At 41.1% G+C, this 21,137-nt stretch overlaps 1 protein-coding gene across 3 annotated transcripts; it reads left to right on the top strand.

Moving 5' to 3' along the window:
* The first annotated feature begins 269 nt into the window (after window positions 1-269).
* On the top strand, window positions 270-20,329 carry PRKRA (protein activator of interferon induced protein kinase EIF2AK2). Of its 3 annotated transcripts, XM_046019804.1 has the most exons (8): window positions 270-480; window positions 1,035-1,204; window positions 4,730-4,811; window positions 6,913-6,991; window positions 8,041-8,158; window positions 9,992-10,086; window positions 15,679-15,853; window positions 19,399-20,327. In XM_046019804.1, exons 1-8 carry the CDS (start codon window positions 416-418, stop codon window positions 19,554-19,556), a joined length of 942 nt encoding a protein of 313 aa, XP_045875760.1. In that variant the 5' UTR covers window positions 270-415; the 3' UTR covers window positions 19,557-20,327. The 3 variants fall into 3 exon arrangements, with proteins under 3 accessions (XP_045875760.1, XP_045875761.1, XP_045875762.1); XM_046019805.1 differs by lacking the exons at window positions 15,679-15,853; window positions 19,399-20,327 and adding an exon at window positions 14,116-14,154; XM_046019806.1 differs by lacking the exons at window positions 270-480; window positions 1,035-1,204; window positions 4,730-4,811 and adding an exon at window positions 4,824-6,012 and having other exon boundaries at window positions 19,399-20,329.
* The last annotated feature ends 808 nt before the right edge of the window (window positions 20,330-21,137 follow it).

Genomic DNA, 21,137 nt, shown 5'->3' with positions numbered 1-21,137 from the left:
CGCCTCTCCCGGACGGAAACCGCCTCCATTTATGGACACAGAACTTGCGGCCACACCTAGTTGGTGGTAGGCGCGTAAGCGCCTGGAATCCGCGGGAGCCCCAGGAGCCGGGACGGGGGAAAGGGGCGGAGTCTAGATGGGAGGGGGCGGGGCCGGGCGCCCAGGAGACTGGCGAGCTGGTAGGCGGGGCCCAGCTTGGAGTCTGCCAGCAGCCCGAGCAGCGAGGGGGCGTGGCCGGCACTGCTGCACCCAAACTCCGCCCCCGCCCGTCCCCTTCGCGAGAGGGACGCAAGCCGGGAGGAAAGGGGGAGTCCAGGAGGCGGCGGCGGCTCCTCTCGGGGACCGGCTGACCCGGGGAGCGAGGACATCGCTCCGCACCGCTCTTCCGCCTGCCGTCAAGCCGTCCCTTCTCGCTATGTCCCAGAGCAGGCATCGCGCCGCGGCCCCGCCGCTGGAGCGCGAGGACAGCGGGACCTTCAGGTCAGCGCCCAAATAGTAGGGGCCGAGCCGGGCAGGGCCGGGAGTGGTGGGCGCGAGAGGCGGGGTGGAGGAGCCCGCTTTCCAGCGGCATTCTGGGTAAAGCCCCTTCCCGTCGCCCTCGCCCCAGCGGCGGCGGGCGGACCCGGGGGCCACTCGGCTCCGCCCTCTCGGCCGCGCGCGGGCTGGGGTCTGCGGCCTGGCCCCGCCCCTCTGGCGGCCCCAGGCTGCGCGCGGGGTGGGCGGAGGTGGCGCGCCGCCGCCACCCGGGAGACCGGTTCTGTGGGTTTGGTCCTGAGAGACTGCAGCGCCCGAGACCTCGGGGACTCCTTCCCACCGGCTTTCAAGTTATAGCCCTACAGCCCTCGTTCACCCTGCCGATTGCCCGCCGCAGCGGGGCCCGGAGACTGGTGCGATTCGCCATCTCTGGCTCTGAGGGCAGGGGAGATTCGGCGCCTCCCGCATCAGTGTTGGTGGCAGTCAAAGCTAGCTTCTGTATGCTTCTGCTTCCCTCCCCGCTTTAGCATGCAAAGCACACCTTTTTCTGGTTTTTGCAGTTTGGGGAAGATGATTACAGCTAAGCCAGGGAAAACACCAATTCAGGTATTACACGAATACGGCATGAAGACCAAGAATATCCCGGTTTATGAATGTGAAAGATCGGATGTGCAAATACACGTACCCACTTTCACCTTCAGAGTAACCGTTGGTGACATAACCTGCACAGGTCTGTATGCACAGTTAACCCCATGCTCGTGTGGGTTGGCGCAAGACTTGGTATTGCTTTTCAGTTAGGAAAAGTGCCCTTTTTACCAGGGACGGCTGTGAGGAGCAGGATCTTGAAACTGCGACCTCTCATCTCAGGTCATGGGGACTTTCCAGCTCCATCTGATTCTCTCCCTAATTTTCTCTTCTCCAGATACCAAGAAAAGCTCAGAAACATGTCCTAGGGTCTTCCGAGGGTTCTTTAAGAATTAGGGAGACGCAGGAAAGGTTCTTGGAGCAACCATAGCTGGATCAGTAGGTGCTGACAAGTTTCACAGATTATAGACGATGCCAAGAGACAAGAGTGTAGAATTTTCTGAGCCTCTCCCCTGTTTGTATGGACTCATCTGGCACTTTGGGCCCATTGTGCCACATTTGTTTGTGTATCCAAGCCAAGTGAGGAAGACGGCTCAAATACCATATTTCATAGCAAATACCATATTTCAAAGCACCTAGCACCATCTAGTTCCTAACACTGCACAGGTTTTAGTAAGATGTCATCTCCTTTTTTATACATGAGAAAACAGGTTAACATGCCCAAAGACACATAACAATGAAGTTTCAGAGCTCAGACTCCCCTTATGGTCTGTGAGTTTGAACAAATGATAAGTAAAGTTGCCATTTGTAAATGCAGGCATTTTGTTTCTTATGTATCTATTTAGTTGCAAACAAAAAATAATACTAAATTTAATTCTGAAGAATGCCAAGAAAACAATTCAACAGGAAGGCTGGAGTTGCATCACCTCCTAATCTAAAGACATCATTTGTTTAGGTCCCTGAAAATCTGGAGTCCACTATTTTCTTTGAAACAACTTTAATTTTGAGGCTTTATATGAGGCAGGTGGATTGTAGGTGCTAGCTGGAAGTTTCCTCATAATGAACCATGGAATCGTTGCATTACTCCTTAACAGGTCTATTTTTAAATATTCAGTGAATATTTAAGAAAAGAGTCTTTTTCCCTTCAGTGTGTTTTGGGCTCAGGGATTAACAACCTATGGCAACCAACCATTCCGCTTAGGCCCCTGCTCTCCTCCCACTGCCCTGTCTTCCTGTGCAAGTTTATGCCCCTCCATGGGTTCAAGTGCTCTCTAGGGCTGAACATCCTGAAATTTCTGTATTCATTCAGCCCAGGTCTGGTTATGGAACAGTCTATCAACCTGTGCTTGCTATGCCTCTTCACTTGGATGACCCAAAGGCATCTCAGTCTCACCTTGTCCCAGACTGAGACCAGCTCTTTTCCCTCAAGACTATTCCCCCTGCATTGCCTCGCTCACTAAAGGTACCACCATCATCCATTTGCTCACAGTTGAAAGTTGGGTTTCATTTTCGTGACTCCCTCCTCTCGCTCTCCGTCCGTCTCTGGCCCACTCTTCCACCAAGTCTTACTTCCTTTTTTTTTTTTTTTAAAGATTTTATTTATTTATTTGAGAGAGAGCATGAGAGGGGAGAGGTCAGTGGGAGAAACAGACTCTCTGGCGAACAGAGAGCCCGATGTGGGACACGATCCCAGACTCCAGGATCGTGACCTGAGCAGAAGGCTGTTGCTTAACCAACTGAGCCACTCAGGAGCCCCCACCAAGTCTTACTTCTTAAGCAGCTCTGGTATCTCCCTGTTTCCCTTGTCTTCCCACTGCTGCAGTCTGGACCGCCATTGTCTCACACGTGGACCACAGCTGCCGTCTTGCTGCTGCTGCTCTCTCAGCTTCTAGTCCTGGGCCGTCCATTCCTGTATGACGCTGGCTCTTGCTCCTAAAATCTGTTCAATGGTGTGCCCCTCACCCTCTGGATAAATACAGATTTCTTAATAGGACTTAATGGCCTTGCTTCTCGAAATGTGATCAGCGGCAGCATTACCATCACCTGGGCCCTTGCTGCAAATGCTCTGGAATATCAGGCCCCATGCCAGACCTGTGGGATCAGAGTATACATTTGAACAGAATTCCCAGGCAATTCCTGTGCGCATTCAAGGTTGAGAAGCACAAATTTAGAAGACCGTTCTTTGACCTCTCTTTCTACTGCCCCAACCCTGTCATCTTTTATCTTAAAACTTGTTTCCTTAAGCTCTTATCTCCCCAACTGCTCTGGGCTCTTGAGAACACCATGCTCCCCATTACCTCCAAGCCCCAGCGGGTGCTCTTTTCTCCGCCCAGAATGCCCTTCCTAACCCCCTTGTCCCAGCTCTCTTCACCTTACTAGCTTTTACTAGTCTTTTATGTCTTCGTTCAGCTATCTCTTCCTTCCTGAACCCTTTCTGAATCCTTACCAAGAGGAGGGGAGCTGCCCCTTTTGCGTGCTTCCCCCTCCATTCTGCAGTTTGGTTGTAACACCTACGACTATTTCAGAGGCTTCTTCACAGACAAAATCCTGCACTAGGCTGTGTGCTCCTTAAGGGCAGGGATTCTGGTTCGCTCTCCCTGGTATCTCTAAGTCCCTAGGTTAGTGGATAAAGGCATATGGTTTGTGTGTCCTCTGACATTTGAGGGTCACGGTTGAAATTCATTCCATATCCTGTTTCTTTCCTCCACACCAGAGAAATGGCCATCAGTATTCTGGTACCACTTATGAAAGGTACTCAGCACCTAGCTTGAACTCAGAAGGACCAAAGATTGAATTTACCATTTAACAGGTGTTATGGCTTACTGAAATTAGGCTGCAGTTTCAGTAATGAGTCAGGCCCATTCCCCGCCACCCTGTTAGCTATGAAGGTAAGGGATATAGATTGTATGAAGGACACATGACATAATCTCTCACGTTCCCTGTAGAAGCCTCCCACTGTACCCAACATGTAGCCAGGACTGCTTAGCCAAACAGAGGAGTTAAACTCAGTATAGGATGGACTATTGAAATAAAATTGTGCACATTTTGCTGTCAAACAGTGTTGATATAAGTGGCTTCCTTGAAGGAGACTTCTTGCCAAAGAAGAATTTGCTCTCTCTCCAGGAATAAGGAAGAGTAAATACTAAGTTGCATTTTTTCAGAAAGTGTGACATGGTCTACTTTATTACCATTGCATGTAATAAACAAACATACACAAGAATTTTTGCATATAGGTGTACATAGAATTAGATACATAAAACTTAAAATCACTGTTTTTTTGTTTTGTTTTGTTTTTTCATTTTATTTATTTTTTCAGTGTAACAGTATTCATTCTTTTTGCACAACACCCAGTGCTCCATGCAAAACGTGCCCTCCCCATTACCCACCACCTGTTCCCCCAACCTCCCACCCCTGACCCTTCAAAACCCTCAGGTTGCCCCAACCTCCCACCCCTGACCCTTCAAAACCCTCAGGTTGTTTTTAAAATCACTGGTTTTTAATGTGTGAATTTCATGTAGTGACTTGTTACAATATGTAGTATATATTTTTATTACCTTTGTGTATGTATATATAGAAACACATAGTGACTTTGTATTATGCAAATGTCTGTGCAAGCCTCACACTTTTCACAGCATATAAAGACATTTCTTTTTTCCTAACCTTAATTCAGGTGAAGGTACAAGTAAGAAGCTGGCGAAACATAGAGCTGCAGAGGCTGCCATAAACATTTTGAAAGCCAATGCAAGTATTTGGTGAGCTAAATTTCTTTGTATTCTGCAGCTCAAAAATATCATGGCTGAGGTAAGATTATAAGTTTGAACAAGCTCACAAAAGCAACAAAGTGAACAGTTGTTAGTATCTAGCTCTAAAATTCTATTTCCTTGTGAAAACTGGTCATTTGTAAAGATGACTTTATCCTTAAGAAATTCAATCCAGCAATTAAGTGTTAAGTGAAAGCTCTCAGGAACGAGGCTTTTTTTTCTCCTCTCAGTAGGATGCAACAGTAAAGAACCCCAGTTTTTCTGGAAAATATCTTACTGTGTTGAGACTGTAATAATTTCTACACCACATAAAATAAGTTGTGAAGTGCAAAAAGGTCAGTGGAAAGTACTCTTCAGAAGATTTGGAAGGCGACAGAGACTTCCTTTTATTATAGAATGTATACCAAATACAAGAAGATGTTAAGTGCCTTTAAGTGGGATGTTAACCCTTGATGAGATTTTTTTCCAAAATAAATTTGTTGTCACTTTAGGTGCTTTTGGAAAATATTGGTCCTGGAGCTTCTCATGTATCATAGAGTGAGGTCCTTTGGTTTCTAATGGACACACTCTGGAGCATCCTGAGCCTTTAAATTCTCCTCTTCTCATGCTCTCAGTTATTCCTGGAGTGTAGTTTGGTGTCCTCAACGTTGAAAGCAGAGGTCCATGGGAATTGAGAAGGGGTTTTCCTCCAGCTTCAAAACTTTTGGTCTAGCATGTACTTAGGTTCTCATGCGGTGCTCCTCTCCTTCCCAAGCTCTTCCAAAGCATTTGAGTAGCTTAGAATGAAGCATTGACAAGCTTTAGATCTCCCAAAACAATGCTTGAGTCTTTGGGGTCACACATTATAGCTGATTTATGCTGGCTTTGAAGACATGCCCAATGGCATGGCAGGTGTCGGATTCTCCCCTCACTGGTGATGACCATGCCATTTCTGTGCTACCCAAACGTCAACCCAAAGTGTCGAGTATATCTGTAGAAATGAACGTATAGAGTGTCCTTTCTGCATAGGGACACTTCACTTTGTCAGCAAAAAAAGGCTAACAAACTTTACTATATATTTGTGTATTTGTGCTTCTTGACAGGTAAGATGGGAATTACTAAGCTGTAATCAGGCCTAAAGTGGCCTGATTTAATACAGAGACTTTCTCACTTCTCCATCACAATTATTTGGGTAGCTTCGGCGTACAGCATAGTAAGTGAATATTCCTGTCTCATCAGCCTATGTAAAGCTTCAGATTCTGGCAGGTGGAAAAGCAACCTGATGAAGTGGCAATAACTAAACTGCTTTTGTCATGGAAAAGTGACTCCTCAGTCATCTGGGTGGTAGTAACCTTGAATGTAGCTTTACTTGGGGCTAGAAATTCATCACCTAAATAATGGGTAATTTCAAACGAGTTAGAAGACACTGTTCTCTTTTTCCCCAGTCATGGTCCCCCCGTGCTAAAACCAGGTTCATGTAGGCCATCTACAGGGTACATGCCAATCTCAGGAGGATTGTTCTAGCATGGAGCAGATGATAGATCAGATGGATTTTTCTCTCATAATTATTTTAGCTTTATGATCTGTATCATGCACATTACCAGGCTAAATTTCCTGTCCGATCACTAGTCTTTCCCTTTTTGTGTAGCTGTGACAGTACTATGGTTTATTTAAACCATAGCACCTACTATACACATGGTCCTGTGAGGCTTATGGAGGTAAGTAGTACATAGGCTCTGCCATCAAGAATTTTACATCTGAACACAGGAGCGATGTGGTGAGGGATGGACAAATTTCATGTATTTGTAAGAGTGTAGAACTTATGGTAAAATAATTTGCCTAAGAAAGGATCAACCTAAACGTTAATAATGGTTCAAAGGAGGGAGAAATTATGCTCCATTATGTTCCATAACAATATAGGTTTCTTAGAGGAAGTGGCATTTGAGATATACCTTGGTTCGTGGATAGATCACATTCTCATAGAAGAGTGGGAGAGAAGGGCATCCCATGGAGAACAGCAGGGGCATAGAGGATGAAATAAGAAATGCTTGTCATTTACTTAATAGTTTGGGGAAAATTATTTTGTTTTATAACATTTTAAAAAAATGTTCAGCTTTGCAGTTCCTGACCCCTTAATGCCTGACCCTTCTAAGCAACCAAAGAACCAGCTTAACCCTATTGGTTCATTACAGGTAAGTCAGTACAGGGTTTTTTCCCTTACATAACACTTTGTCTATTGAAGAAAAATGTCATAAATTGATAATATGACAAGGGCTGAAACAAGGAATAAATACTTCAAAGATAAGATGGTATAATATTTTGTTTTCCCAGTTATGATCATTAGATACTACAGCACTTACTTGCAATTATTTTCCTATTTATTTACGTTTTGGATTTTCTTCCATATACAGTATCTGCCTTTGGTTTGTGGAATTCTCATTTGAGATCAACAGGACCTCAGTGCACATGGGTAGAGTGTTTTATACTTTAAGAATATTTCTTGCCACTGTTGTGACAAACCTCTTTCTACTTCTGTTAAGACAGAAGATCCTATAAAGAACCCAGATCTGGCATCCTACCTCAAGAGAGGAGAAGTAGTCTATTTGCTTATTCTGCCAAAAAAAAAAAAACAAAACACAGCTTTGAATTTCTGCACGCAGAATATCCTTCTTGCAGATTTATCCATGTGCTCTGTTGGACAGCTCCCCTCCCTGTTTTCCAGCCTGTCTTTTGGTCCCTTTCTTGCTGTCTTTTTCTTTAGTTTTCTTTGCCTGATCTTTCCTCAGCTCTGTGCAAGTCTCTTTGTTTGCTGCCTTTGTGCATCTGCTCTTGTTCCAGTGCAGTAGTTAGCCAGCTGTGGGCAGGAAGTCTGTAACTAGGAGGGAGAGGCATTAGAACTGCTGACAGTGAGACCTGTAGATGTTCCCCAGGAGGGTCATAGTAGCTCCTCTTTGAGCTCTTTGATATTTGCTTATTTGCTTGCTATGGCTTAATAGGGGAACACCATTCCTATCCTAGCAGTAAACTGCTTCAGTTGTGGTATTGTGGGCTTGCAAGATATAAAATGGAGGAATATTTATGGGGCGTATAAGGTCTTGCCCCATTTTTCCATTGCAGAGTATCATTATTCTTTTCAAACATATAAATAGAGATGGGATCAAAATCATGAAAGAGTATCATTTATGTGATTAAGCCATTGCATAGTAAAAATTACTACTAAAGCCTCATCTTGATTTTCTAGGAGCTGGCTATTCATCATGGCTGGAGACTTCCTGAATATACCCTTTCCCAAGAGGGAGGACCTGCGCATAAGAGAGAATATACCACAATTTGTAGGCTAGAGTCATTTATGGAAACTGGTAGGTATTTCTTTTACTCTTATACAACTGAAGACCTTTGAAATATTTTCAGATGATGAATGACCATAGAAAGTTCTGTTGTGATTTCCTTTCAGATATTTCTGTGGGGGAAAAAATTGATACACTCCTATTATACTGTCTCTGCAGTTGAATTTAAGTATAAATATTTGGCTTAAGAATACTTAAGCTTCTTAATTTGATATTTTTAAAAATCCTGGAGGCTCATTTATGGAAATAATTGACTTTACATACTCTGTGTTGATGTGTTAGAATCGTTTTTAGAAAAAAGCAATGTAAATCTCTTGGAAGTTTCAACAGCTGTTCTAGAAGATTGGAAGACTAGAAGAAGATCACATTTGAAAACAAGATGATTAATAAGAGGCTAGATGGAAAAAAATAGCATGAGCTAAAAATAAAGTAGAAATTATCCCTTTGAATGATAGCAACTTCCATGTTATAAGGGCCAGAAATAATGGGGGAAAAGTCACTTAATAGAGTACTAAGTGAGGGTCCCTATTGTAACGTCTCACCATGTTTCTATCTTTCTTAAAATGGCATGAAGTGGAATTGGCTAGGTATCTGTTTCAAGTAATAAACAACCGTTTGCCCAATGCAAAAAGCATTGGACTGCAAGTGGGAACCCCAACTTCCATTCTTATTTAAAAGATTTTATTTATTTATTTATTTATTTATTTGAGAGAGCATGCACAGCGGTTGGGGAGGGGTAGAAGATGAGGGAAAATCAGGCTCCCCAACTGATCAAGGAGCCCGACATGGATCTCCATCCCAGCATCCTGGGAATCGTGACCTGAGCCAATGCAGGCAGATGCTTAAACCACTGAGCCACCCAGGCGGTCCACCTTGTGTCCATTCTTGATGCACCTTGATTTGCGAGGGTAGGCAAATTACTTAATCTCTCTAGGCCTCGGTTTTTAAATCTGTAAAACAAAAAGCATGACAGAAGGTGATACTTATGGTGTCTTTCAACTGCAGTATCTCCCGTGCCCTTCTTATTCATGTTAAAGAAAAATTCCACATGGTTGTCAGTTTGTAGAAGATGGTAAGCCAGAAGCAGACTCTAAAGAGAAGAGCTATAATCCAGGTGTACCTTGATAAATTTGAGTACTGGGTCAGAATTAAATCAAGTATGATTCATTAAAGCTAGGCATAGGGAAATATACCTGTTAAAAACAGAAAGTGTAGCTATTAAAGAAAAAATGTCAAAGAAATGCCTTCCGAAATGTAAGAATTGATAGTTGTATCGGAGTGCCTTGGTGGCGCAGTTGGTTAAGCACCCGACTCTTGGTTTTGGCTCAGGTTGTGATATCAGAGTTGTAAGATTGAGCCCTGTATCGGTCTCCTCTCTCAGCACGGAGTCTGGACTCTCCCTCCCTCTCTCCCACCCCTCACCCAACACCTCCCCACACTCATGTGCATTCACTTTTTCTCTCTCTAAACTAAATAAATCTTTTTTTAAGAAAGAACTAATAGTTGTATGAAGCACAATAAGCAAAGATGTCAGCAAAAGAATAGTATAGTTCTCTGATCAAAAAATAATACTTTAGGGGCGCCTGGGTGGCTCAGTGGATTGAGCCGCTGCCTTCGGCTCGGGTCGTGATCTCGGGGTCCTGGGATCGAGTCCCGCATCGGGCTCTCTGCTCGGCGGGGAGCCTGCTTCCTCCTCTCTCTCTGCCTGCCTCTCTGCCTGCTTGTGATCTTTCTCTGTCAGAATAAATAAATAAAATCTTTAAAAAAATATATTAAAAAAATAATACTTTATACTCTATGGACACTAATTTCTTTTCTAAACCCACCATTTCTTTTTTTGTTTAGGAAAGGGGGCATCAAAAAAGCAAGCCAAGAGAAATGCTGCTGAGAAGTTTCTTGCCAAATTCAGTAATATTTCTCCAGAGAACCACATTTCTTTAGTAAGTAATGATCAAGATGCCTGTGATGACAATGCGATTAAGCATCTTTTGCTGTAGGAAACTTGCCTAGATTCCTTGTTGTATAGACACTTGAGAGTCATAATTTTTAAAAATCTCTTCACTGTTCAGATGTACACGACCCCAATTTTAGCTGTCACAAGGGTGACCAGGTAAGAGCGCTTGGGAGACACAGTCAAATTCAAAATCACATGATGGGATTGAAAGATGATAAGCCAATATTGCCATTTTGTCTTCACATTGACAATGCATTCATTCATTAAACCACCCGGCAGACATTTAGTGAGCTCGTACTGTGTGCTGAACTTTGTGCCAGCTTCTGTGCATCTGAATAAGACAGTCTCGGCCACTCAGGAGTTTGTAGCCCACAAAAAGAGAAAATAACCTGATGGACTAGTCCTTACAGAGAGGGCTTGGCAACCTAGAAGGATCCAGCTAAGAATGGGGATTTCAGGAGGACTTCTTGGAGGAGGTAATATCTAAGCTAAGACCTTCAGGATGAGACCAGTAGGAAAGAATTCCAAAGAGAAAAAAGAGCACCTACACAGACCAGGAGTAAAATATTACATGTCATCTGAGAACCCTAAGTAGTTTGGCTTGGCTAGAGCATAGAGTTGGAGGAGGGTATCTCAAAAATGAGGCCAGAAGGCCTCTTTGGGATTAAATCTGGAAGGGACTACTATAGTCGAGGGATTGAACTTTATCCCAAGGGTAGAGCAAAAATGATATTTGGCAATCACTGATAAACTCTTCCTTAAAATTTAAGAATTTTAAGCTGGGAAGGACAGGATTAGAAGGGGAATCACTGGCTGCACTATGGTGAGTGAATGAGTCGTAGACTCAGAGACCTGTAGAATGTTCTACAAAAAATGGATGAGAAATGATGGTGGCCTGGACTAAGCTAGTGGCAGTCGACATGGTTAGTTTAAAAATTATTCAGAAAAGTGGAGTGAAGAGAGCATGATGATTGGATGTGGGGAGTAAGGAGAAAGTAAACTAGATTGACAACTGAGTAGATGGTGGTACCATTCAGTAGTATGGGGAGCTCAGAAGATGAGTGGGACATGAGGGAGAGAAGATTCTGAGTTAATATCTGCAATGAGTTAATACCTATAGCGAGTAGGAAATATTCAATCTGAAGTGTTTGTAGAATTAAGTAAAGATATGGAGTAGGCAGCTGGGCAAACAAATACAGAGTGTAAGAGATTGAGCTTCCCATGACATACTGTTTGAGATTATGATATTCTTCATCTCATGGTACATTATCTGAGGATTTACTAGGTGGGGAATGAGAAGTGAGGACTATAGTAGTGTCCTAGATGATGATAACAAAATAAGGGCTCATCCTGCAGGAAAAAAATCGAAGACCGTACACAAATAAAGTAATAAAATTTTGGTTTTACATTCTTAATAGAAAAACATTAAAGAGTGCATTCATTTGTTTTAAAATTGGATCAGAAAGGACACCGAAATCACAAAGCACAGATAAGTTTATAAGTGGTTTTATATGTGAATTCTGTTAAATATTCAAGGAATAAATCATTTCCAATGCTATTTAAACTCTTTCAGGCAATACATATATACAGAGGGGAAGCTTTTAAATTTATTTTTCAAAACCAACATAACACAAACACCAAAACCTGACAATAGCAAATCCCAATGGAAAATATTATGGATTAAGCTCCCTTATAGTGAAACACCTTAATAAAATATCCAGTAGAACAGTAAAAGAATAATATACCAGAGAAAAGGTGGGCTTCTTTCAGGAACACAAAGATATTTCTGTTGCATTTCAGGAATGCAAGGATGGGTTCTGTAAATCTGTTACTATAATTAATCACCTTAATCGGTCAAAGGAGAAAAACAAGTCAATGGATGCCAAAAAGATATTTAGCAATCATTGATAAACTCTTTTGAAATATCCCTATTGTTTTGAGAAACAGAACAGATGAACATAGGGGAAGGGAAGGAAAAGTAAAATCAGATAAAAATAAAGAGGAGGGACACCTGGGTGGTTCAGTCAGTTAAGTATCTGCCTTCAGCTCAGGTATGATCCTGGGGTCCTGGGATCGAGTACCAAATTTGGCTCCTAGCTCAGCATAGAGCCTGCTTCTACTTCTGCTTGCTGCTCCCTCTGCCTGCCACTCCCTCTACTCATGCACACGCCTGGACATGGTCTCCCTCTGACAAACAAACAAATAAATAAAATCTTTTAAAAAAAGAAAATAGGAAGGCAAACCAAAGAGATACTTAATTCTAGGACACAGTGTTGCTGGAGGAGACATGGGTGAAGGGATGGAGTAACTGGGCGATGGGCATTAAGGAGGGCACATGATATGAGCACTGGGTGTTCTATACAGCTGATGAATCACTAAATTCTACCCTTGAAACTAATCATACACTATATGTTAACTGAATTGAATTTAAATAAAAATTTAAAAACATATCCCTATTGTGACTCAAATGATACCTCAAAAAAAGTCAGAATCACAGTTACATGTTTACATATTACATCCCTTCCCATTAATTTCAGAAAAAAAGACAAGGATATCCATGAATGCCATTTTTAAAATCTTGTTCTAGAAGTACCAATTAGTGTAATTAGATAAGAGAAAACAATGAGGTTGAAAATTAAAAAAGAAGAGATAAATATGATCGTGTCCCTGTAAAGCCCTGTAAAAGAAAAATTTCTAGAATGAGAGAATTCATCAAGGTAATTGATCATAAAATTAATGTATAAAACCAATAGCTTTTTCATATTTAGGATTATGAAGGTAACCACTAGAATAATTAAAGAAGAGGGTTAAAAATTGCTTCTGAAAAGGGGGCTGAAGGTAGGGGTGGAATGACTTCAGGAGTGTTGCTTTTATAATTCTGTACTTTTTGACTTTTTGTGGTATGTGTTTTATTAACAAAATTTATGAAGATTGATAACATTGATCATTTTAAAGCAAAAGAGAAATCTATCCTAAAAAAGTATACTAGGAAAAAAAATCAATAATTTTTCTATTTATAAATATTAAGAGTTAGAATGAAAACGATTTCATTTTCAATAATAGGAAAGAGGATAATGTGCTGGGGAATAAACTTAAAATGTGCAGACCCATGTGAAAAAAACCTTTCAAACTCTACTGAGGGATTAACAGAAATTGAATTTATGTAAAGCTACCTATTTCCAGTAGGAAGACTCAATATTGTAAAATATATAAAAAGGTAATGTAGTCTCACTCCACATCTACCAGAATTCATCTTGGATCACAATACAGCTTTACCAAGTTTATCCGGAGAAATAAACTCTCAAGAATAGCCAAGAAAACTGAAAAGGAAGAGTGGGACTCTACCTACCAGAGAATGAAACATACTATAAATCTATAGTGGTGAAACGTGTACTCGTACAGGGATGGAGGATAGAATAGAGAATCCAGGTACAGACAATAATCCACATAGGAGCAGAGTATATGACAATAGTGAGACTTCAGATCAGTGGGCAAAAGGATGGATTATTCAATAAATGATGCAGAAATAACTTACAGCCACATTTGCAGTGGGGGGTGGAGGGGAGGATGTGTGGGGGCGGGGAGGTGTGAGTGTGGCATATTTAGGCTGCTGCCTTACTCCTTATATCAGAACAAATTTCAGATGGATCAAAAGTTTGAACATAAAAATTGAAACCAAGTTTGAGAAATCACAGAAGAGCTTTGCTTTTTAAAATTCTTAGCATAGAGGAAATCTTTGTAATAGAACCTAAAACCTAGAAGATGTAAAGTAGTAAAAGACTGATAAATTTGACTCCGTAAAATCCATTACATTGCAAAAAAAAAAAAAAAAATCTGTAAATAAAACCAAGAATAAGAACAAATTATTTTTAACACAGTTCTGTAATTGGACTATTTCCAGTACCACATAAAAAGCTCTTACACAAAAAAGATAACCCTGTAGGATACAAATGGTTAAAAAAAAGATCAGCTTCACTCATGGAAATTAAAGAGATAACTATTTTTCGCCTTTTAGACTGATGAAACCTACAAAGTTTGATAGTCCCAGGTGTGGGCAAGGGTATCAGAAAACAAGCACCTGCCAAGACTGTTGATGGTAGTATAAGTTGGTTTAGAAATCAGTCCAAAAGTATTTGTCAAAATTAAAAGCATATCTGTTCTTTGACTCAATTCTACTTCTAGAAATTATTCTACAGATAAAGTCATCCAAGTGCAAAAGAGTTTTATTGTAACATTATTAGTAAAAAGAGGTCAGAAATAACCCAAAAGCCATAGTTGAGAACTGGTGAAATGTAGTGCCTAGATGTACACTGATATGAGAAAAATAAGATATAGAAGAGTAAGCTATCATTTTTGTTTAAAAGCAGATTACGGGGATGCCTGGCTGGCTCTGCCAGAGCATGTAACTCTTGATCTCAAGGTCCTGAGTTCAAGCCCCATGCTGGGTGTGGAGCTACAAAGAGAGAGAGAGAGAGGGAGGAAGAAAGAAGTAAAAAGTAAAATAAAAAGATTATGTGCACTTGAATTTAGAATTATAGAAGGTTGTTGAAGAAATAGTTTTAACAGTAAGTACTTTTTGGGAGTGAAACATGTCTTCAGGAAGGAGTGGTAAGGAAAGAGACTTTTCTTCATTATGTATTTGTTCTTACTGAAATTACTCTATCAATGAATTAAAATTTTGTAAAAAAAAAAAAAAAATTTAAAGTTCCAACCAAGGAATATGAAATTCTGCTTAGCAAATTTTGCAGATTATTAATTCTATATACTGGCCATCCTTGTGATCTATTTGTTTTGAAAATCCCTTAACCTCTGCCAGGCTCATTAATAAGACTATGGATAGGTTGCCCAACTTCAGAGGGCAGTAGTTTTTGTTTGTTTGTTTTGTGGGATTTTTTTGGCATAATATATGAAGGCAATTTGAGAAAAATAAGCTAACATGGAAATGTAAAACATTCTAAGAACAGAAGTGCAAAGGGAAGGATATAGGGGACAATAAGGAAAAGAGGAAGAGGAGAACGTTCTATTGGGTTCTGGGAAAAGGCTGGTAAGCACTTTATGATCTCGTGCCATTCCTTTGAGAGACTTGTCCTTCTCAAACCTAGCTTGTACATTGCTTTCTAGTTCCCAGCTGTCAGAGTGATTGGTTGGTATTCAATACAAGAAATCATAATGACAAAATTATTTTGTGTTTTAATTTGTAAATTGCTATTAGGCAGATTCAGTTATTAACAGTTTGGTTTATACTGCTCTTAAATATTTTCTACATCTTTTAAAAATATTTTATACATCTAAATGTGGCCTCAGGACATTTGACTGAGAGACCTTTGTCCCATATGAAAGTATTTTTAAATACTCCCAGTATATTACTGCATGTGCTTTTTTCTCTGATGTTGTGGTGTTTGTTAAATGTGTGCTTATTGGTGTTATCTCATTTAAAATGGGGAAGTTAACCAGATGGTATTCATTTAAACATGCTTTATAAGGTGTTAAATATGAGTGTCTAATAAATACTTATAATTACATCATAGCATTAGAACTCAGTCTGATTTACGAGTCTTAATCTTCATCTGTTTTTCAGACAAACGTAGTAGGCCATTCTTTAGGATGTACTTGGCATTCATTGAGGAATTCTCCCGGTGAAAAGATCAACTTACTGAAAAGGAGCCTCCTCAGTATTCCAAATACAGATTACATCCAGCTGCTTAGTGAAATCGCCAAGGAACAAGGTTTTAATATAACATATTTGGATATAGGTAGGATTTTTTTTCCTTTGGCTTACCTCAAAATCTGTTTTAAAAATGTATTTCAGAAACAAAGCCTGTATTACAATTTATTTCATTGACCAGGGATACTGAAATAGCTCACACACACACACACACACATGTGTACACATACATCTCTCATACACACATATGTTTATACATATAAAATTAGCAGAGGTCTATTCATCACTGATATGTCCCATTCTTATAAATAATAATAATAGCTACCATCTCTATAGATGTTATAATAGAAAACAGTAGATAATAGTTATAGTTTTACTATAGCCCAGGCCCAGTTTTGAGGATATTACATATTTCAGCTCATTAAATTCTCAAACTAATCTGTGAAGTAGGTCAATTATCCTTATATATAAGGAGAGAAAGGAAGGCACAGAGAGGTTCAGAAACTTGCCTGAGATGACGTTAGCTGGTTAGCGGTAGAATCTGATCGGGGAAGAGCCCCTGCAGATCCAGTGTCCATTAAACTAGCTCTGATGGAGAGCTTGACAAATAAAAACCAGCCACATTTCTAGAACAAGCACTAAGTTGGTGGGGGCCAGACCCCTTCTCTCCACTTTGTCACTGTTGGCCAATTCAAGGAGATTAGTGGGGACAAACACTTTATATCTTTATTCCATCCCAGCAATCCACTTCTGTATCTCCTCCTCACCCTTAATCATTGAGGTGGACAATTGTGGATAGATTAGAAAACAAATCACATTGGATTTTAATTTACTTTATAAAGCTGGCACACGTGTGTTTGGTGTCTTGATTTTAACTGATGACATCAGTGTAATTTGTGAAGAATTTGATATCCCTTGTTCCATCTTTGTGGGCTGTGGGGACCCAGCTTGAAGGAGCTGTCAGCTCTTAAAGTTAGGTGCTTAAAGAATTTTTGATTTTTCTCTGCTACTTTGGGATTGAATGTGATAGATAAAGTGTAATGTCTTAATATGTACTGAGAAAGATGTGGAACGTGGGAGTTTAGTACAGACACGTTGTCAGAGAGGTGGCTGATGGGAGACCATTCATTCAGTAAATATTTATTAAGTACCCACACTGTTTTAGGTGTTTCAGACACAGAGATGAATAAGCTAGGTCAAGAATAGGACTATGGATGGTAGAATCTTGGAAAAGAAAGAAACTTGAGATGGCTTTTGAGATTATGAATTAATGATGCCTTTGAAATGCATCATACCAATTTTAAGAACTAAGTGGTTCTTCTAAACCACTTAGAACCACTTAGAAGACTTTAGAACAGCAATCTAAAGAGCACAGTCTGCTAATTTGGCTAACTTCTATGCAGTTACCCACAAAAGAACCTAGTAGTCCTCCGAAAAATATATACAAATGGCCAACAGGCACACAGACAGATGCTCACTATCCTTAGTCATCAGGGAAATGCAGATCAAAACCACAATGAGGTACTAGTTTGTCCCCACTGGGATGACTGTGATGAAGAAAGTAGAAGATAACAAATGTTGGCAAAGATGTAGTGAAATTGTAGCCCTCCCACACTGCATGGAATATAAAATGGTTCAGCCGCTGTGGAAACCAGGAGTTTGCAGCTCTTCAGATGAGTTACCATGTGACCCAGCAACTCTACTGCCAGGTATATACCCAGAAGAATTGTAAGCTGGTAGTCAAACACCTGCACACACCTGCTCACAGTAGTACTATTCACACTAGCCAAGAGATGGAAATAGCCCGAATGTCTATCCGTAGATTAATGGACAAATCAGTTGTGGTATACATGTGCAATTAAATATTCAGTCATGAAAAGAAATGAAGTTCTGAGACATGCTACCACATGGATTAACCTCAAAAACCTACTAAGTGAAAAGTGAGACACAAAAGGGTCACATTATATGATACCATTTAAGTGAAATATCCAGGATAGTTTACTGCATAGATTGGTGGTTGCCAGGGGATTTTGGGGGAGGGGAGGTAGGGAGCAACTTCTCAAAGTGTATGGTATTTCTTCTTGGGAAAGTGAAATGATGAGGATGTTTTGTAAGTAGTTAGAGATGGCAATTGCCCAACACTGTGAATGTACTAAATGTTACTACTGCATAGTTACTTTTACATGGTTAATGTGGGTTACATGAATTTTACTTCAGTTTAAACGGACAAAAAGGGTTCCTGGGTGGCTCAGTCTTTGAGCGTCTGCCTTCGGATCAGGCATGATCCCAGAGTCCTGGGATCAAGCCCCACATCAGGCTCCCAGCTTGGTAGGAAGCCTGCCTCTCCCTCTCTCACTCTCCCTGCTTGTGTTCCCTCTCTCACTGTGTCTCTGTCAAATAAATAAATAAAATCTTTAAAAATTAACTAATTAATTAATAATAAATTAAAAAAAGAAGCTCAATGCCAGAACTAGAAAGCCTCTTCACACATTAAAACACCTCCACTGTATCTGAATGTTTCCTATTACATTGACTGTGGCTGAGATAACATTGAATTGTGGCCACTTTTAAACAAATTGTAGGGGTGCCTGGGTGGCTCAGTTGGTTGAGCGACTGCCTTGGGCTCAGGTCATGATCCCAGACTTCTAGGATCAAGTCCCGCATCGGGCTCCCAGCTCCTTGGGGAGTCTGCTTCTCCCTCTGACCTTCTCCTCTCTCATGCTCTCTCTCACTCATTCTCTCTCAAATAAATAAATAAAATATTAAAAAAAAAAAACAAATTGTAACTTACCTGTTTCTCTTTCCCCTGTGTCATCTAACCATCCTTAGAGACAGTGATTCACCATTTGAGGAGAAGAACATTTGTTTCCTGAGTTTAGGTATTGTTTTTGAAACACCCTAACCCACATACACAGCATTCAACGAGACTGTCTGCACAGATGTAGAAGGAAAGAACACAGAAGGCAAAAGAGAGATCTTGCCCTGAGCCATTTATTTCTGGGTTCAGAGGTCTCCTGAAAATAACCCTAGATTTCGTTGTGAAAAACAGTCTCTCTAGTGGTCTAGCCAGTGGGTTTTTCCCCTCTAAAAAAAAGTTGGATATGGTTCAGTTTGCAAACGCTGCTTAGCTAGCCACATTAGAATGGCCTTGGGAGCTTTCATGAACCATGAGAGACTATGGACTCTGAAAAACAACCAGAGAGTTTTGAAGGGGCAGGGGGGTGGGAGGTTGAGGAACCAGGTGGTAGGTAATAGGGAGGGCACGTACTGCATGGAGCACTGGGTGTGGTGCAAAAACAATGAACACTGTTATGCTGAAAATAAATAAAAATTAAAAAAATGCAAGACTGGCTCCTCCTCCCCCAACCCCGTGTTTCTGACTGAGCAAGCTGGAGTGAGGCCAAGGCACCTGCTCGCCTTTGAAGCTCCCTCAGGTGATTACAGAGCCCAGCTGTGTTTGAGAACTGCTAGAGTTGAGCCGTTGCATTTCGGTTTCCTGTTTGGAGAAGAATGATAAAGCTAAGGAGGAAGCGGAGTGGTATAGATTTAGACCGTAGTAAAGACTTGTTTTCATAAAGGATGGGCTTTCTGTACACTTGACATTGACTGTCATGTTCGAACATGTCATTGCAGAAGAACTGAGTGCCAACGGACAGTATCAGTGTCTCGCCGAACTCTCCACCAGTCCCATCACGGTCTGTCACGGCTCTGGGATCTCCTGTGGCAACGCGCAGAGCGACGCCGCTCACAACGCCCTACAGTATTTAAAGATAATAGCAGAAAGAAAGTGAGCCTGAAGCAACTCCTGGAGCCCTCAGTAGCACAGAACTCCCCCTGCGCCCCTCACCAAGTAAAATGTTTACTACGTTTGAGTTTGTGTGTTGTTTCTAAATCTCTACCTAGATACCTTCAACACTCCAGAATTAATGACCTCCTCGTAGTTCTTAAGCTCTTTTTAATGGCTTCAACTTTGTACTGGTATATTGTATTTATAAACTTTGTACCATAGGCAGAGTGTAGCACCCATGTTACAATGCCACGTCCATACAGGGAAGAAACTGCATGTTGTTGACAATGAGGATGACGAAGACGGAGAAGAAACAAAACTATTGCTAGCAAAGGTCATTCTTACTGGTGCTTAACCTTTTCTTTGCACAAGGCTTTGTGCAGGGAATTCGAGGGAAGCCCCTTAGACTTTGGAGGAACGCGCTGACAGGCGTTCATTGAATGTCACTGTTGAATTTCAGGGAACATGATTGGTCTGCTGTGTATTTGAATCCGTGTAATAAAGAGCTGTTGTAATGGGTTCTGATCGATTTATGAAAGTGTTACCGACCTACTGTGACCTCTTTGTAGCCATTCTTGGCAGTGACACGATGTGGATACTGTTACTTACCTATCTCTAGTATCCTTCAGAAAGTCCAAGGTGACAAAACAACCATGGCCTAAGCAAAAACTTACAAATATCTATGTGATGAGTCCCTTCCGTGTTCTTTCTCCAAGCAAATGTAACATCATCTTTTTCTTTGACAACCACTTATAGGAGTTGGCGGTTGAAAAAGCATTAGTAAAATCACAAAAACAAAACTTCCCAGTGAGTGAGCGAAAGGTTAGGAGATCAGCCTCAGATGCAAATTTTAATTTTGCCTTTTCTGTTTCCATCGATCATCAGTGGTCCCTCCGCCAGCTCCGCCAGCGGGATAGTGCTACTCTTGTGGATTCAGTGGAAGTCTCGGGCCTGTTTTCAGAACTCAGGAAAAGCTGCAGAGAGCAAGAGAGCTCCAAACTGATAAAGGCAGGTTTTGACCATCTCAAGTGTTAATCCAGCAGAATTATATGGCAAGTATTTTTCTGTCTGGAAAAAAAAATCACACCAGAGTAGAATCCTTTAAGAATATGATATCTTGCCTCTGCCTTCGGCTCAGGTCATGATTCCAGGTTCCTGGGATCGAGCCCCGCATCGGGCTCTCTGCTCAGCAGGGAGCCTGCTTCCTCCTCTCTCTCTGCCTGCCTCTCTGCCTACTTGTGATCTCTCTCTGTCAAATAAATAAAATATTTTAAAAAAAAAGAATATGATATCTTACATGATTAAGAATATGATATCTTACATGATTCCAGGGTCCTGGAATCCAGCAGAATTATATGGCAAGTATTTTTCTGTCTGGAAAAAAAAAAATCACACCAGAGTAGAATCCTTTAAGAATATGATATCTTACATGATTCCAGGGTCCTGGGATCGAGCCACACATCAGGCTCTCTGCTCGGCAGGGAGCCTGCTTCCTCCTCTCTCTCTCTGCCTGCCTCTCTGCCTACTTGTGATCTCTGTCTCTCTGTCAAATAAATAAAATCTTTAAAAAAAAAATAAGAATACA

Source organism: Meles meles, chromosome 9 (assembly GCF_922984935.1).
Source record: "Meles meles chromosome 9, mMelMel3.1 paternal haplotype, whole genome shotgun sequence".
Lineage (NCBI taxonomy): Eukaryota > Metazoa > Chordata > Mammalia > Carnivora > Mustelidae > Meles > Meles meles.
This window is presented reverse-complemented; position numbering and strand designations above follow the sequence as displayed.

Excerpts from the sequence above, each read along its gene's own strand:
- PRKRA (XM_046019804.1), top strand. The coding sequence starts at position 416 with ATGTCCCAGAGCAGGCATCGCGCCGCGGCCCCGCCGCTGGAGCGCGAG. Across the intron at positions 4,812-6,912 it reads AAAGCCAATGCAAGTATTTG|CTTTGCAGTTCCTGACCCCT; the intron begins GTGAGCTAAATT and ends AAAAATGTTCAG. Across the intron at positions 8,159-9,991 it reads AGAGTCATTTATGGAAACTG|GAAAGGGGGCATCAAAAAAG; the intron begins GTAGGTATTTCT and ends TTTTTTGTTTAG.